The 18,490-nt window shown below is 55.4% G+C and overlaps 1 protein-coding gene across 3 annotated transcripts in view; it reads right to left on the minus strand.

Moving 5' to 3' along the window:
* The window catches only part of MOB2 (MOB kinase activator 2), a 75,427-nt gene that overhangs the window by 11,400 nt on the left and 45,537 nt on the right, over positions 1 to 18,490 (minus strand). Inside the window, exon 1 of one of the 3 annotated variants that reach the window (XM_086676568.1) lies at positions 4,816 to 4,972. The exons of 1 other annotated variant lie outside the window; for it this stretch is intronic. In XM_086676568.1, the coding sequence (XP_086532694.1) occupies positions 4,816 to 4,925 (110 nt within the window). In that variant the 5' untranslated portion in view covers positions 4,926 to 4,972. Of the gene's footprint in view, positions 1 to 252; positions 505 to 4,815; positions 4,973 to 18,490 lie in introns of those variants that run through there. One more of the 3 variants, XM_086676567.1, reaches the window with a different exon arrangement.

Here is an 18,490-nt window from a genome sequence, read left to right on the forward strand (position 1 = left end):
CTGAGTCACATGCCACCCTGTCAGAAAGCCTTGCGTCACCTGGAAGATCTCCTGTGCCCAGAGTGCCAGGCACGAGGGCCCAGTCCACGGGAGGCACTTCAACCCGTGCAGCTCTGCTCCGGCCACCCCCACCCCCACCACCGAACATCCACCTGCTGGGCACATTCTCCACCCTGCATCTAGGCCCCATCTGACCCCAACCCCTCACCTGTGCTCTACGCGCACACCTGCCCGCGCCTCACGCTGACTCACCCGGCTACGACCACAGATGCCGGGCCTCGATCCCCGGGTCTAGAGGGTCCTATGATCACACATGTAGGGATGGGGCAAGAGCCAGTTGTCTGAGCACCTCCCTGCCCTGCCATTTAGGAGCCATGTCACCAAGTGACTCGAGGACCACGCATCAGAAGCAGACATGGGAGGAGCGGCAGGAACCGGTGTGGTGCAGGAAGTCGTTGGGGTCACACACGGGCCCGCTCGCGGACACTGCCTTAGGAAGGGTGTGGCGCCCTCATGCTGGCGAGTCCATTTCTAGGGGAGCCTGGGAGCCCCTGTGGGCCGAGTCGCGGAGGGCCAGGCAGGCAGCCCCGGGAGGATGTGGGCTGTGACCCGCGTGGTCAGAAGGCCTCGGCCTCCTCGCCCTTCTCACCTGCTGCTGTCTGAACCTGTCCTCCTGCAACAAACAGGCAGATGCAGAGCAGGCCCGCCAAGCTCCACCTCTCCAAGCCGGTTCCCCCTGGTTTCACTGTCCTTGCCACCCAGGGCTGGCCTGGGACCCCTGGACCGAGTCCTCTTCCCCTCAGTCCCACGAGCAGACAGCAGACAATGGGCTCTGACCCAAAGGGCGCAGCACGAAGGCACAAGCGTGTCTGGGGCTCATCTGGGGACCCGCAGGGCCTCCGTGCCGGCAGGGCCTGTGCAGGAGGGGCCCACAAGCCCAGCCACGACAGGTCCCTCCCGCCCCAAGTTGTGTCCCGTCCACTGCCAAGACACTTGGCCGCTCTGGCCAACAAGTGGCCCTGACCCAGCCCCACTCCTCTGCCGCCAACAGCAGCAGGCGCAAGATTTCAGAAAACACCTCGTGGCCTTCGAGGTAGAACAGGCTGCTACATGCGACACCGTGCTGGTACCTGTCCTCTGTCCCCATGGCCACATCGGTGGAGAAAACGAGACCCTGTGCTCCCCACCCCACGGGCACTGGGCTCTGGAGCCGGCTCTGTCTGGCCAAGGCCCAGGGGTCTGCCCAGGGACCACACGGCTGGGTTCCTCCTGTCTGGCTCTCCCCCCTACTGCTCGCTGGGACGCCCACAGCTACAGTGAAAGTCTGAGGCCCCGGCACGGAGCTGCACTGAAGGGACCAGAAGGCGGACACAGGCTTCGGCTCGCCACAGGGCCTGCCGGGACCTCGGGAAGAGTATGGCCACAGGCACAGGCACAGGCAGAGAGCCCCCGACGGAACCCTGCACGTTGCTCCGGGTCCAGCGGCTGCGCTCCGAGGCTGGTCATCCATTTGGGAGGGGCCCAGGCCCTATGGAGCACGTCTTCCCGGTGTCTCCTCACCCCAGTGGGTGCCTGCCCGCCAGCCTCACCGTGCACCCTCCACTACGGCTGGCACCTGTGGAGTGTCCTGGGATGACCTGTCCCACCTCTGCAGGAGTCCCCATACTCCACACATGTCCCTCTGCCCACATGCTTGGCCTGACACACTTCCTTTCCAATGTCACACCACTGGTGCCACCAGGAAGGCTCCCGAGGTTGTTCTGTGTAGCCTGGCAATGACATGTAACCCATCCATGTGGTGATGCCTGCCCAACAGGCTGGGAGGCATCTGTCAGCCACAGGAGAGGAGTCTGCCCTAGGGACACAGACACACCGTGAGGAAGCCCCAGCTGCCCAAGAACACCTGGGGCTGGATTTGAGGGGACACTGGGTGTCCCATGCCGATGCGACCAGCAGTCAGCTCAACAACGCACAGGGCTGGCCCCCACGGGCAGACGCGGTAATGCCCTGGCTGCCCGGCCACACCCGAAAGGAGCAACAAGCAGCTGTGAGGTTTGAACACGGGAGGCCTCCTCAAGCCCTCAGCCATGCTGGGGCAAGGGGCTGGTGGTCCCCGGGCACAGAGCAGCGCCTGGCGAGGGGAGAGAGCCAGGGGAAGAAGGGCAGGACAGAGGGAGACCCCTTCTTTCCTCAGAGTCCTGCTCAGCCTACTGGGCCCCAGTCTGGCCCCCGAAGTGCTCACTGGACGCTGGTACCCGGAGACGGCTAAGGATGTGGCTGGGAGGAGGCAGGGCAGGTGTAGGAAGGGACCCCGTGGAAAGTCAAGGGAAGCATGGAGACCCCGGAGGAGGGGACACGATGACCGAGGCAGCCCCATCTAGAGGCAGCCTCCCGGGATGCAGGCCAAAGGTCTGGGGGTGGGGGAGCAGAATCACGAGGAACCTGCGGGTGTGTGAACGGTGGACCTGTGGCATGTAGAGGCCCCCAGGAAGTGCTGCACGGACACAGACGGTGCTGACAAGCGGTCTGGGAAAGCAGGGGCGCATGGAGAGAGCAGCACAAGTGGGTGCTGACCGCCCTGGGCCCAGCCCACCGCCCCCCACGGCAGCCTCGTGCAGGAGGGAGGCACACGGGCTCAGAGGCTCAGCTCCCGGGCGCAGGCTTGACAGACGCCGCCACCTGGGGCGGCATGCTGGGGGAAGCAAGGGCAGCCTCCGGGCCGAGGGCACAGGAACGCACCGACCTCCTTCCTGGGACGGCGGTAAGGGCGCAGGCTCGGCAGGGACGTCACTGACAGCCCTGTCACCCCACACGGCCAGGGCACACACGGGCCGGCGACCAGGGCCAGACACACAGGGGACCTTCCTCCCACAAGCCCCTCAACCCCGGGACAGTGAAAGTACTGGGGCTCAGCAGCACTGCCTCCCCTCAAGACTGTGACGTGGCGGGCCTGGCGTGGGGCCCGAAAACCACCGTGAGGTGTGGAGACGCCCCTCCTGAATCGCATCCTTGCTGGTCTTCACTGGCCCTGGGGCCCCTGTAACCCCCTTCTTGTCACCGAGCCTTGGAAACCAAAAGCTGGGAAGACCCAGCTTGGGATGGGACCCCCGAGTCCCCACAGGCCACGGCCAGCCTGAGGCTGCCGAGAGGGACCCGCAGGGCGTCTCCCTCCTCGGTTTAACTGCCCGGCGGTCCGCACCCCCGAACAGAGCAAGCTTTCACGAGCCTTCGTATCCCCTACAGAACAAGAGACCCACTGAGAGGGGAAAAGCCACGGCAGACTGAGAAAAGCACGCAGACACCCCGGACCCAGCGTCCACATGCGCCAGGTGCCCGAGTGCTGTCTGAGCCACGGTGTGGCCACTGCTCAGAGTTCAACGTTAACTCTTGCTACTCTGTGAAGTGAGTGCTCTTCCTCTAATCTGGCTGAGTCGTCACCTCTACTGTGAGGTCCTCCCAGGCCCACCTCCCCCCGCCGTGAGAATGGCTCGGCCTCCAGTCTGCCACAAGTGCACGCAGAGACTCAGCAGAGTCGGTCTTGCCTCTTGTCTTCTGTGGAGCCCGCCTCAGCATTCGGCCCTCACCATGGCACGCACGTGGGCACCTGCGTGGTCCCTGCACAAGGCCAGGGACGGGCGCTGCTCCGGATCTGAGCCAAACTTCTGGAGGAGAGCACCCACAACCTGGCCACGTTTCCAAATCTCACACCTTAATGTGACAGAAGGACAGCTTTGGGCAGCTAACGGGCTGGATCTCTGGTTTCTACTTGTAACTCGCCGGGGTCCTCCCTGTGCGGCACACTCGTGAGCCGCTGTGGAAGAGGGGGGTCGAAAGCAGAGGTGCCCACGGAAGGTCGGATCGGTCACTCCGCGATGACCACCAGCAGTCACACCCTCACCCAAGAGGCCTGCTTAGTTTAGTTACAGCTAAAGACAGAACAGAAAAGCAAGAGGCACTCGCTTTGAGTTTTAAAAGTTATGACCCACTGAAGTCTCAGGCAAAGGTAAGATGATTACACTGAAGAAAACTGGATTTGAGTCTCGACTGTGACATGTTCTGGGCACGGACTCTGGCTGTGCTCCTAACCCCTGAGAGCACAGAACAGCCCATCTCTGGGGGTCAGGAAGGCCACTGCTGCTCACTGGCCCTCCTGGCCGCTCCAGCCCGCTCCCGGCCCCAGGCTCTCTCACACACGGCAGGCCGCACCTGCTCTACCCAACGCCCGAAACAGACCTACTCTGACGCAGACATGCACTGCACTGGCTTTCTCTAAACCCTTCTGCAGGTCAGAAAAATAAATTTAAACAGCTCGCAAAAATGGCTTTTCTGGCAACACCCCCCCACACACACACAGCGGAGAGCCGTGGCCCACGTCAGGTCTCTGGACAAGGCCACTCATGGACAGGATCCGGTCATCCTGCCTATGGCCAACAGGCAGGACACCCTACCGGGGGTGAAGCACCTGTCCGGCAGGCTCGGGAGGGGGCAAGGCAGGACTTCCATGGTCACAAATGTGGTTAACCACCAAGAGGGAGGTGGGTCACTGGTGGGCCCCCTGTCCTCATCCAGATCCTCCGGGGCCACTCTGTCAAGTGAGCGAGCTGCCTCCCACAAGCAGCAGGAAGTGCAGGCATTTAGGGAAGACTGGACTCCAAACAAAGTTCCCGACCAGATCCAGCTGGCCGCCCCATGCCCTGCCAGCGGCTGCCTGCCACCGGCACTTTAGCAGACGATTACCACCACTGCTCCGCAGGCTGAACCCTGGGATATGGACTGGGCACGGTCAGACCACCCCCACTGGCCCGTCCCGTTCACCTGAGCACTTTGCCGACTGCCTGAAGCACCATTTTGCAGCTGAGTCCAGTTTTGGGGGGCTGGCTGAGCAGAGCTCGGTCTGTGGGGAGACTGCTGTGGTCTCCGAGCATGACGGGGCAGTGCAGACACGGGGAGGGAAAGCAGGAGCCGCGGCACTGGCACGGGACAGCCGCGCCCTCCTTGCTCTCTCCTCCCTCCCTCCCTCCCTCCCTCCCTCCCGGAGACCAGCCAATGAGGACACGCAGGGAGAGAAAGGAGGACTCTGGCCTGGTAGAAAGGAACAGCTGCTCCTTTTACAGGCGAAGGCTGGCCAAGTCTGGTTAAGTGAGGGAGTGTCTCGATGGCCTTTTCAAAGTGGCGCCTTGCGGGCGCTGTGTGGGGCAAGGCCACTGCTGCGGGGAGGGGCACAGCCCTTGGGAGGACCCATCAGCGAGGCCCCAGGGTGGCACCACATGGCCCTTCAGACAGAGAGCAGGCAGAAGGTCTGCCCCATGTGCTCCTGGGGCCAACACACAGCCCCTGCCTGACTCCAGCCCAGCTGAGACAAGAAACCGGTGGAGGCATGGCTTGGGGCAGGGGTGGGGGTGGGGAGACAGGCTGACCGCACACCTGCAGAGCATGGGCACAAGCCTGTGGCGCACCGACACTCAAACAGCCTTGGAAAGATAAAGCTGGCTGGCTTCCAGGGCATCCGGGGCAATCACCGAGCTTGCACTGGGCAGAGGCTGCTCCTGGAGGGCAGACCTGGATAAAACATCCAGAACACCTTCCTAGGAGGGTGAAAGAAGCTGTGTGCCCAAGAACTTCTCTGTAGCTGTTGTATACGCAGGAGGCCACAAAGTACTGACAAATCAAACATCTGCTCAACCCTGGTTTCAGTTCCAACCACAGTGACAGTGACAGCCCTTCCCCGTGCCCGCTGACAAGCCCCAGCCAGCATGGAGCACAGCCACAGGTCTGCCAGGCCCCTGCACCCATATGCCCAGGCTCAGCTCTGCCCTCCGCCCACCAAGGCCACATCCCACAAAGGGCCCTGCCGACCTTCTCATCTGTCCAAGTTCAACCCAGTGGCAACTCCAAAACCACCAAGAGGACAGCTCAGTGACAGCGAAAGGCAACCTCTGCCCGGGCACAGCTGAGGACACCGCCAGCAGAGCTCCAGTCACCTGTGAGGCAGGACGAAAAAAGCCTCTCCTGCCCTGGCAGGATGGCGTCCCCACTGCCACCCTGGGAGTCAGCATGACCTCAGGCACCACACTCATTTGCTGTCTGTCCAGGGTAGGGATGCCGACAGGATGGCCACGCAGCCCCGGGCAGGTGAGGTGTGGAGCCTCCGCGAAGGGATGACACCACCTGCTTGGTCGGGGCCCCAGCAGGCTGGGCAGCTGAAACCAGCTCATCTTTCTCTATTCCCTGCCCTGTGTTAGAACTGGTCATTTCTCCAAGAAGCCTTGGTCTCTTCCAAAGGAGAAAACAAAAACCCAAGATCTGGCTCTTGGGTGGCCCTTTCCTATCCTAGGTCCTCTCTGCTGACAGAGCAAAGTGTGTGTGCTCACCTACACACGTCTGCGTGCGTATTATGCTACACACGTGTTCATCCCGATGCCTCCAACTCTCGTCTGTCACCTGTGCATTACTCCAGCCTCCTCCCTGGCTTGTCTATAAGCTCCCCCTGCAACAGTGAGACAACTCTGAGCAGCCACAGGTTATGAATCACTCTGTCAAAACCACAGCAGAAGGAGCTCCGTGCTGTGAAGGCAGCAAAGGGAACAGCCCGGCACCCCTGCTGAAGGTGCAGGAAAGCTCCGGGGCGTGGGGGAGGCTCAGCTGGTTGAGCATCTGGCTCTTGGTTTCGGCTCAGGTCATGATCTCACGGTTCGTGGGAGTCCCACATCAGCTCTACGCTGGCAGCATGGAGACTGCTTGGGATTGTCTCTCCCTGTCTCTGCCCCTGCCTGACTCGCATGGTCTCTCTCTCAAAATAAATAAATAGATAAATAAAAGCAAATGGAAAAGCTTCATGGTTGAGTCCAATGAAAACAAGAAAATAAGAGAGAATAAGAAGCCCCCCGATGACAACCAGAACACCCCAGAAACACACACGCACAAAACAGCTGAAAACTGTAACCCAACAAATTAGACAATCTCAGAGACAAAGTGACTCAAAAAAAGGGAAGATGAGAGAGGCAAAAGAACTCAGAATAAGAACCAGAAATCAGAGCTTTTGACATGCAGTGTACACCAGAAGGAGCACAAAGCCAACAAGGCTGGAAGTGCAGGGCGGAAAGTTTTTTAAACAAAAGACGAGTGAAGACACTCTCACTTCCATGGCAGCAGGGCTGGCCAGGTGCTGGGCTGGCCTCCTCGACGGCCACCAGCCACAAACTGGGTGAAATACACGAAGCAACTGTTCGGATGCTGGACAACATGCCATGCTGGCAGCCGGCAGCTCAGGACGGTGCCCCTGAGAGCAGGGGACCCACGGGTGAGCAGACATCAGTTACCTGCTGGAGGCTGGGGTGCGGAAAGGCTAAGCCCACGCAGGCCCCGCAGTCTTGGACGGAGGCAAGGCTTGAAGGTGGGGCTGTTGGGCTGCTGGAATGTGCAGGGTAGGGTACCAGAGGGGCTGGGCTGCCCAGAGAAGGGACTCCAGACAGAAGGACAGAGCCAGGTAAGCCTTTGGCCAAGCACTCGGCTGAGGGCATGCGGGGCCTGGCAAAGAGCAGCTATGGGGAGCCGCAAGCCAAAGGGGTGTTCTGGAAGGCTGCAAGGGCAGAAAACAGGCATCCTGCTCCCAAGTAGAGACGGAGGATGCTCCAGTGAGGCTCCATGGGGCCTCCACCCAAAGCCATGCCAGGAGCAAGGTTAGAGTAGCCTCAGAAGGAGGTTTCTCTAGACCTGCCCTAATAAAGCTTCACCAAGCCTCAAAAGGCTCCTGTTGAACCAACAGCACATGAACCGCATACTGGAATACGCACAGCATTCTTTAAGGAAGAACAACAAAATCCAGCTCTAATAACACTAGCCACCACAATGTCCAACACACACACACATACACACAGAGACAGGTGAGGAAGTAAAAAATGTAACCCATAACCAGGAAAAATAAGAGTCAACAGAAACAGACCCAGACACAACAAAGGTGCATCATACGTTCAATGATTCAAGGATTCACAGGAAAGGATGGACATAATGAGCACAAATATTAGGACTCTAATATTATAAATTGAAAAAAAGAAGAAACAGAAATTTTTAGAACTGAAAAATAGAACATCTAGAATGAAATTTTATTGGGGGGGGGGGGAGTGCCTGGGTGGCCCAGTTAAGCATCCTCTTGATTTCGGCTCAAGTTGTGACCTCAGGGTCAGTTGTGAGACCAAGCCCTGCGTTGGGCTCTGCGCTGGCAGAATGGAGCTGCCTGGGATTCTCTCTCTCTCCTGCTCTCTCCACTCCTCCCCTACTCATGTTTATGCTCCCTCTCTCTCAAAAATAAAATAAAATAAAAAATCTTAAAAAAACTTTTTTATGGGATAGACTTAACAACAAATTAAACAGTGAAAAAGAAAAGATTACAATAAAAATATAACTTATTAAAGTTTGTAGAATACAGGTAAAAAGCCAGGCTTAGGGAAAACTTATAAGTTTTAATAAGTTATAATATGTAAAGAGGTACATATTAAACCCAAAGCAAGTAGAAAGAAGGACATAACAATAATAGAAGTCTATGAAACAGAAAACAAGGAAAAAAAAACCCACAAAGGTAACTTTCAGAAGCTTAAGAAAATGGATCAATTCCTCAGCCAGACTGATCCAAAAAGGGGAGAGAGCGTGAGGGAGGGCGTGAGGGTGCAAACTGCCAATGTTAGAGGTGAAATAGGTGTTGTTAAAGATCCCAGACACTGCGAGGACCAGGGACCGCAGTGAACAATTGTGTGCCAACAGAAATGAAACAGGCAAGTTCTTTACAAACACAAGTTACCCAAACTGACAGAAGAACAAATATAAAATTCGACTTTATGATTAAAAATTTGATTAAAAAATTCAAAAAACCTTTCTACAAGGAAATGCCAAAAGCAGATGGCTACGAGTGAATTCAACTAAATCCACAGAAGAAATAACACCATTCTTACACACGCTTTCTCAGAAAATAGCTGAGGAAACACCTCCCAGCTAGTTCAGCGAGGCCAAAATGCAAGCATCACAAGAAAAATTACAGAGCAATATCCTCCTTGAACACAGATGCAAAACTCCCTAAGAAAATATTAGCAAAACGAACCCAGCGATATGTGAAAGGATAACAGAGCATAACCAAGAGAGGTTCATCATCTAAGCTTAGCCGACATCTGAAAAGCAATGTAATTCACCACATTAACAGATTAAAGGGGGAAAAAGTGATCATCTCAATTACATGATCATTCTCGTGTACAGGTAGAAACAGTACACGGCAAAATGTTCACATAAACCCTCAGCAAACCAGGACTAGAAGGGGATGTTTTCAACTGGAAAAGGGCGCCTACGGAAATATCTAAATATGAAGATCAAATATCCAGCTGAAAAAGTCTAAACATCTTGCGGGTAAGATTGAGACCCAGGCAGCGATGTTCACTCAGTACTGCTACTCAGCACTGCGTGGACGGTCTCAGCTGGTGCAATGAGGCCAAACAAGAAATGAAAGGTAGAAATATTAGAATGGAAAAGAACATCTTGCTTGGGAAATAAGACGGTTGTATATACACAAAGTTCTAGGAACCTGCAAAAAAAGTCTGCTACAGCTGAAAAATAAATTTAGCAACACATCACATGATACAAGGTCAATATATAAAAATTCACTTTAGGGGCGCCTGGGTGGCGCGGTCGGTTAAGCGTCCGACTTCCCCCAGGTCACCATCTCGCGGTCCGTGAGGTCGAGCCCCGCGTCAGGCTCTGGGCTGACGGCTCAGAGCCTGGAGCCTGTTTCCGATTCTGTGTCTCCCTCTCTCTCTGCCCCTCCCCCGTTCATGCTCTGTCTCTCTCTGTCCCAAAAATAAATAAACGTTGAAAAAAAAAAATTCACTTTATTCCGATATACTAAGACCACACAAATGGAAAATGCAAGTTAGAAAACTGTTATTTACAACAGAATCTGTAAAGTTTAGAAATAGATTTAACTAAAGTGTACAGAGCCTCTTGCTACCAAGCACAAAGCGTTGCTGAGAAAAATTAAACACATAAACAAACGAGAACATCTATCCTCAACCTAGATTAGAAGCCTCGATGCTGTTAGGATGTCAATTTTCCCACCTGAACACAGATTCAGCACAAGCCTATTACCATCCCAGCAGAATGTGTTTGTAGAAGTTGACAGGGTGATTCTGAAACGTATATGGAAATGTAAAATGGCTTACAATAATGAAATCATTCTTGCAAGAAAAGGAATCAAGTTGGGGGACTCACTAATTTCAAGACTTACTTTAAAGCTATAGTATTCAAGAAACTGTGTTACTAACAACACAAACAGATATTAAAAAAAAGAATAAACGTGGTCAATTGGACTTTAACAAAGATGTCAAGGCAATTCTACGGAAAAGGAAAGTCTTTTCAATAAACACTGCTGCAAAAAGTAAACACCTATTAAAAAACAAAAACCCTCAACCCCTACCTCACACCATGAACAACAGGCAACTCAGCACGAGCTGAAGACTGAAGTACGAAAGCTGAGTGACCGCACTTCTAACAGAGAGCTCAGGAGGAGTTCTGTACCACACTCAGAGCAGGCAAAAATGACTCAGGACACATGAAGCATTAATGATAAAAGAAAAAGTTGATCACATTTCATCAAAATCTAATTACCCCCCCGCCTCCCACCGCCAAACACACTCCTTCCACTCAAAATACCGTTAAGAACAGGCAAGCCACAGATTGGGAGAAAACATTCACAAACGTGTATCTGGCAAAACACTGCTATCCGGACCATACACAGCAGTGCTACAACTCAATAACAAGACAACCCAGGGCTTAAAAAGGGCAAAAGACCAGCACACTTAACAAAGGAAGCTGTCCGAGTAGCAAACACAAAAGAAAGTGCTCAGCATCACTGGTCAGTAGGGAAAGGCACGTTAGATCCATTCCCAACGAGATCCCACCAGGCTGGCTAAAATTAAACACACGAACAACACCAAGGGTCGATATGAAGGCAGAGCGACCACAACTCTGATTCCCTGCTGGTGAGAACAGGACACAGCACAGCTCCTCGAGAAAACAGTCGGCAGTTCATCATAAAGTGAAATGTGTCACCTATGCTATGAACCGGTAAGTCCGTGCCTAAGTATTTATCCAAGAGAAACAAAACACACATCTATCCACATAAAGGCGCACAGAATGTTCACAGCGGCATTGCTCGCAATAGCCAAACACCGGGAACAACCCCAAAGTCCATCAACAGGAGAACAGGTTGATTATGGTAAATGCACATAATGAATACCACTCAGCAACCAAACACATCCACATGCTAAACCTCACAGGCATCACACTGGGGAAAAAATGCCAGGAAGAAAACATAGGTACCCTACAGTTCCATTTATATGAAGTTCTAGAAACGGTGAAGTTAATCTTTGATGCAAATAAATCAGGATAGCGGTCGCGTCTTGGGAGGGGACGTAGCAGGGAAATGGTGAGAAGTGGCTGGGAAGTACAGGACGGAACCTTCTGGGTTTGAGGGTGTAAGCTACAGGGGTATTCACATCTGTCAAGACTCACTTAACTGTACGCTTAAGACCTGTGCATGATACTGTCTATAATTTAGACACCAATTTTTTAAAAAAACTAAAAATTGTTACAAAGGAAGACAGAAAAAGCATTTTAGTGAAAGCAGTGGGTAAACTTAAAAGAACAAAGACCTGGATCCACATAGCGAAGAGGCACATGTCAAACCAGAGCCACCCGCACCAAGGTGTCATGGCCCCATCACCAGACTTACAACGTGGAAAGGCTCCTTCCACAGAAAGACCAGCTTACATGCAGGGGAAACTGTGTTTGCTTCAGACTCCAACAACATCGCTTTACATCAGAAGGCCACTGTTACAGACGGAATGTTGGTGTCGCCCCCAAATCCCTACACTGAGGCCCTACCTGCTGATGGGATGATGTCTGGACATGCGGCCTCTGGGAGGTGATCAGGGGTAGATGAGATGGTGAGGGTGGGCTCCACGATGGGATTAGTGCCCTTAGAAGGAGAGAAAGACATCTCCCCCCAGCCTCCCAACACCCAAATCACCCGGGACCTTGATGTCAGACTCCAGAAGCGTGAGACTAAAGGTCTGCTGTCTGAGCCGCCCGCCTGTGGTGTTCTGTTCTGGCTGCCGGAGCGAAGACAGCTATGGTGTGCTCAAAGATGCGCAAGGTGAGAAAACGTGAGCCAGAGACTTTATATCCATCCATCCAGTCTTTCAAGTGTGAGTTCTCAACTAGGGGCAATACTGCCCTGCGGAGCATCTGGCAATATCTGAAGATGTGGGTAGGGGACAGGGCTGTGGCTCCACACCCCACAGCCAAAAGGGCCGCCCCTCTGCCCCCCGAGAATCACCCAGCCACACACGTCAACAGTGTGGAGGTGGACGAACCTGGGTGAAGGCTCCAGACAAGCTGCAAACGAGCTCACGCCCCACGGCACCCACGAGGCCTCTCTGCACTTATGTCACTGCTTCTCAAGCGGCTCCGAGACCGGCATCAGCAGTATCACCTGGGAGCCTGCCCGAAATGCCAGTTCTCAGGCCCACGCAGCCCAACCAGCCTGGACGCTCTGCTGTGAAGCCAGCACGTGGGTGTGAACATGCTCTCCGGGAGACTGGGACGCAAGCGAAGTGCTAACAAGGACGTCCGTGGGGCGGCCCTGTGAGCACCAAGGGTATTCTATCTTGAGAACCAACACTGAGCCAACAACTGAACAGCAGACATCACTCCAAATCACGGGGTATAGGAGGAAGCGGAGTGGGCAGAAGCTTCTAGCTAATATGACGTTTCTCACTTCTCACGTGAGGGGACCAAAGGGCAACAGCCAAAAGATGATAGGATAGGACTGGAGGCTTTATAAAGTAACTGCTAGAAAAACATCAATATTTCTTTTTTACTGTGACAAAATAGACATTAAAAAGTACCATCTCCACCGACTCTTAAGCGTGCAGCTCAGGGGCACTAAGCACGTTCATACAGTTGTGTGGCCGTCCCCACCCCCCCATCTCCAGAACTTTCCATCTTCCCAAACGGAAGCTCTGTCCCTGTGAAACACGGACCCCCGGCCTCTCCCCCAGCCCCGGCGCCTACCGTCCACTCTCTGTCTCCGGGAATCTAGAGACTCCAGGGACCTCGTGTGAGTGGATCACACGTGAGCATCACGTTCCCCGGGTCCATCCACGTGGTGGCAGGTGGCAGAACATCCGTCTTCATCAGGGCCGAGCGACAGTCCAGGGAGCGGACGGACTACGTCCGCCCACTCGTCCGTCGGTGGACACGGGGTCACTTCCGTGTTTCAGCTGCTGTGAACGTGGGTGTGCAAATACCCACTCGAGTCCCTGCTCTCGGTCCTTTGGGTAAATACCTGGAAGAGGAACTGGGGGTCACACGCTCGTTCTAGCTGCAGTATTTGGGGGAACCGCCACGCTGTCCTCCGCAGCAGCTGCACCGGCTCATGCCGACAGGGCCCGAGGCTCCGTCCTCCGCTTCCTCGGCACACGTGTGGTCCCTGTTTTCTGTGTTCCTCTTGTTGGTGTGGTTGGCATGGGACGGGCACAAGGGTGTGGTATGGCGGAGAAAGGGCCTCGTGGTGGGGGGACACAGGTGGAGGTGAGGCCCTGAACCTGGACCTGAAGTAGCCGTAAGAACTCGTGTGCTCCACACTCACACCTTTTCTGCCTCTGTCCACTGAAAAGGCCAAGAAAACGTAACTGGCTCGGAAAGCGGAAAGCACACCTGATGTCCAGACCGTGGCCTCTGCACGTGCGTGCCCCTGCAGTGGCCAGGTGGGCTCCTGCACACGGACTCCAGGGCCGCACCTTTATGTCATGGCAAAGGGCTGCAGCTGAGGTTGGTAGGGTCACTGTCACTGTGACTGTGGACGAGCCTGAAGAGATTCCCTGGCCGAGGATGGGGCAGTTTAAGCGTACAGGACGACAACCCAATGGTCTGAAACGCAAAAGTGTTTAAACCTTTATCTAACGATACTTTTTACAAAAACACCTGGTTGTTTACCTTCGGAAACGGCAAAAACACAAATCTGCATGTTGAAAGATAGTCAATAAAAGGAAGGATGGAGTATTTATCCTGCTTCTCAAGCTGCCCAGTTAGTTGAAGAGGAGAAGGTTTTCTTTACAGAAGTATTCCATCTAACCGACCAGGAAGGATGCAGAGATACAGCCTTTGTGCAACGCCTAACAAAGCAGCGATTCTGGGCAGCCGGTGGTCACGAGGGCCACACACCAGTCACAACAGCCAGAGTGCAAGCCTCCTACTGGAAGCCCACCACCACTGACAGCGAGTCTTGCCCCCACATAAGAAGAACACGACCCAACTAGTGTCTCAGGAGAGCCGACAGCTTACGGGACACACAGAGGAACACGCTAGGCTGGACCACAAGGACGGCTGGGTGACACCACAGGAGAAGCTGCCTGGTTTCATCAGTGTGACCGCAGGGGGAAGAAGGAGGAGCAGCGCCTGTGGACTGAGGACTCGCTGAATAAAGTCTGTGGCCTGGTGAACAGCACTGTGCCAACGTCACCCCCTTACACCCCAGTGGTGTGCAATGTCACCACTCGGGGCTGGCTGAAGTGGACACTGGATTCTCTGTGATGTTTTTGCAATTTTTGGTGAGTTTTTATTTCGAGATATAAAGTTAAAAAAGAGAAAGTTATAAAACCTGTCAACCAACCACGATGCATGGACTTTCTTTGAATCCAAACACTAAAAAAACAGTTGTAAGAAACTGGAGAAAACACGAACACAGATCGGATGTTTGACGTTACTACGGATTGCTGCTCTGACATGGTAACGAAATGTCCTCCGTGCAAGGAAAAGCGGCCCTACCCTTCGTGCGCACACGAAGACATTTACGGACCAAACGTCACGACGTCCAGAATTTGTTTCAGAACAGCTTGGGCAATGGGGTGAAGAAAACAGAACGGCAAGATTAGGGTCACACTGGATGTAAGTTCAGAAACGGAGCTTCGGACTCACGTGCCTGCTGAAACCTCACCCTTAACAACACACTCCTATAAAATCCGGCCATGAATCTGGCCCCCAGCCAAGAGACGGGCCTCCCCGTGAACACCTGGTGGCAGCTCCCCTCCTTCAGTGCACCGAGGCTCCCTCGGAACGGCCAGCATGGCCCAGGCGTGGTCATGCCTGGTCAAGCCCCGGGCAGCAGGGCGTTATAACACGACACACACTGACGTTATGCATGGCCCACGTGCGTGTAAACTGGCACTCTGAGAAGTCAGGTCCACGGCAACGTCCCCGGAAAAACCAACGGCAGCAGCCCACTTCGCCAGGTGGGGAGCAGGGCGGACCGGGGGCACACAGGCGTGTGCGTGGCAGGGATGAGGGCGTTCACCGGGCTCTTCGGGCATGGTCCCCACTCAGCCAGGGGCACCATCAGCTTTCACAACAAATGGAAGTGAGAACCGTGCGGGGCGCATGCGTACTTGGAAAGCAAAGTCTGAGTTAGCGCAGCTAGTGGTGACTGGTGTGCCTCCTCCGGAACCGCCAGGCAAGGAGGGAGCCAGCGCTCTGCTGCCGAGACCACGGCCCATTTCCTCACACCCAGGCCCACCTCTGCTCGGCCTGGGTGGGGATGTGCACTCCTCCCAAGCTGCCCCTCTAACCTGCATGGGTGGCAGCTCAAGTCTTGCTCTTCTCGTGCGCAGCCAGGAGCTTCCGGAAACCCACCGTTCCCGACTTGCTCAGGGGCTCTGTGGGTGGTCCTGTGCCGGGGGGCAGGGTGGGACCCCAGCTGCCCTGCCTGGCCCAGTGGTCACGGGGTGGCTGGCCGGGATGTGACTGCAAACTCAGCAGGACCAGTCAGGAGCAGCTGGCATGCACCCCTAAACACACTGCACCGGGCTTGCCACGGAAGGAGCAGACGAAAACGTAAGGCCAAGGGCTGCCTTTCTCTGCCATCAAACGGCCCGTCGCTTTCATACGCTGAAGAAAGCAAGTCTGGGGAGATAAAAGTGATTTCAAACCTCACTCAGTTTTGCTACGTGTGCGCAGACTGAACTTCACAGGCACGTAAGGAGGGAGACGGCGTTACACAGCAACCATGGGCGGCCAGTCTGAGCACGACCTCTAACCCGGAACGTCCTCAAAACAAAACTTCCAGTTGGGGCGTCCGCTCTGGTCAAGGTGGGGTAACGGGGACCGGATTTTACCTGCTGCTTCAAACAACAGGACACTGGATAAAATATGTGACAGCTTTCGAGATCCTGGACGCCAGAAAACACGGCACCGTGACCCCGGGATGGGAGCAGACAAGGTAAGTCTGCATGCAGGGAGGGGCCCAGCAGACCCTGGGTTGGGGAGTCTCCGCCGGGGGGCCGGGGGCAGGGGACCCACAAGGACAGCGCTGCACAGATCTGCCGAGGGCCCCACCGGCCGGGATGGGTGGTGCGAGGGCACTAACTACCGAGGGTGGGGCGAGCCACCTGGGAAGGTTACAGGGACCATCCTTGGGGCTCATGCAGGGAAAAGGGTCACCCTGGCCAGAGTGGAGAAACGACTCACGGCATCAGATGCGATACTCGAGGACTTCAGCATCAGCGGGAGGAGAACCAGCTCCACGTGAGACCCTGCCAGAATCCCAGCAAACAAAGAACATACACAAGAACTAAAAAGGTTCAATCATTTCCCAACAGAGTCCAAGAAACACAGCTCAAGAATAGCTAGAAACATACAAAGACATCCAGCACCAAAAAAGGCAGAGCACATGTCGTCTTGTGTCTAGTTGGAAGCCTTCAAGGAAGGAGGAAAATGCAAGTCATTGTTAAGAGTCAAATAACTGATGGAAAAGGACCCCGAAATGGCCAGATGACAGAATGAGAAAACGTTAGAAGGTTGTCACAACGGAGTCCCGCCTGCTGCAGAAACTGGAGGAAACACTGAGCACGTCACGGAGACAGGGAAGGTTTCTTTTAAGATCCCAATTGAATTTCTGGACACAGAAAGGATAACACGGGCGATGACAAGTACTCTGGGTAGGATTAACGGCCAACCGAACACGGCCAGAGCAAAGAAGCAAAGATGCATGAACTTGAAGCTGCGACCACGGAGGCTATCCGAAATGAAACATGGGAAACAGACGATGACCCGAGCAGCAGGCCTCCTGCGAGCCCACGGCCCCCCCTCCCCCCCCAGGCAGCTGCTTGCGGACCCCTCTTAAAACACGTGTCTGACTAAGGGCTTGCATCCGGAATGCTTAATCGCCCCCTATGACTCAACACGAACACAGACTCCGTAGAAAACGGGCAAAAGGTCTGAACAGTCGGCACTGAGAAGACCTGGAGGTCATGAGGTCATAAGGTCATGAGGAAGCGCGGACCGCAACCGCAAGACCCCGCCTCCCTCCCTCACAAGGGCTCTCTGACGGACACTGCCGGCACCCAGTGCCGATGACGGGCACGCTCTGGGGCTGGCACAAAGACAAGTGGCGTGGTGGCTGCAGAACACGGTCTGACGGTTTCTAAAGATGTTGAACGCACGTGTGTCGTACGACCCAGGCGACCCACCGAAGGGAACGCGCGTGTCTGTACAAAGACCTGCACGCGCGTCCAGAGCAGCTTCATCCGTGTCGGCCGACATGTGAAAACAGCCCCCGTGGCCGCCAGCAGGAAAGCGGACCACTAGGCTGGGGCCGGTCGGCACCACGGGGCCCCGCCCGACTGCAGACAGAAGACACCGGACGCACGCAGCGTGCGGGGGCCTCACCCTCTGCTGTCAGACTCCCTCCCGTAAACGGCCGGACAATCTCACTAACCCGTGACGACAGAGGCGTGCCAGCGGTCACCTGGAAGGGAGTGGGAAAGAAGTCACGTGGTACCTTTTGGAGGTGACGGGTGGGCTCACTTCCCTGACTGGGGAGAGGGCTCCGAGGCTCGCGCACGCGCACGCTAACACCCGCAGGGCTGAACCCTCTCGACAGGCGCGGCGTGTGTCCAGAACGGCTCCCGTCACGCGTCCTTGCTCCACCCGTCCCGAGGTCGCCTTAAGTTCCCCCTTCCAGCACGGCCCCTCTGGCATCCTCCCAGCCCCTACCCACACCCGTCCACCAGCGTGTCCTCGAGGCTCTATCTACGGTCGGCGGGTCCACCCTGGCCGAAGCCCCCCGTCCCTCTCACTGCGGGACCGTGGTGGTTGACAAGTCTCCCTCCTCCCGCCTGTGCCCGCCCTCGGTCCGTTCCCCTGTCCCGGGATGCTGCCTGCGTGCTCACTCACCGGCACGTCCCGAAGCACCGTGTCGTCCCAGGAAAGGGCTGCTGCGGCAGGAGGGCGTCCGCGGGCCACGGCGCCTGCCCGGGGCCGGGTTTCTCAGGAGAAAAATGCACTGTCCATCTAAAGTAAGCGGACTCCAGCTGAAAGCAGCAGCAGGCCCAGGGCCGGGCAGTGTAAGTGCCCGCGTCTCCTGCTGTGGGTCAAGCACCGTGACGCGGACCCA

This window comes from Puma concolor, chromosome D1 (genome assembly GCF_028749965.1).
Source record: "Puma concolor isolate L17-30 chromosome D1, mPumCon1.1.hap2, whole genome shotgun sequence".
Taxonomy (NCBI): domain Eukaryota; kingdom Metazoa; phylum Chordata; class Mammalia; order Carnivora; family Felidae; genus Puma; species Puma concolor.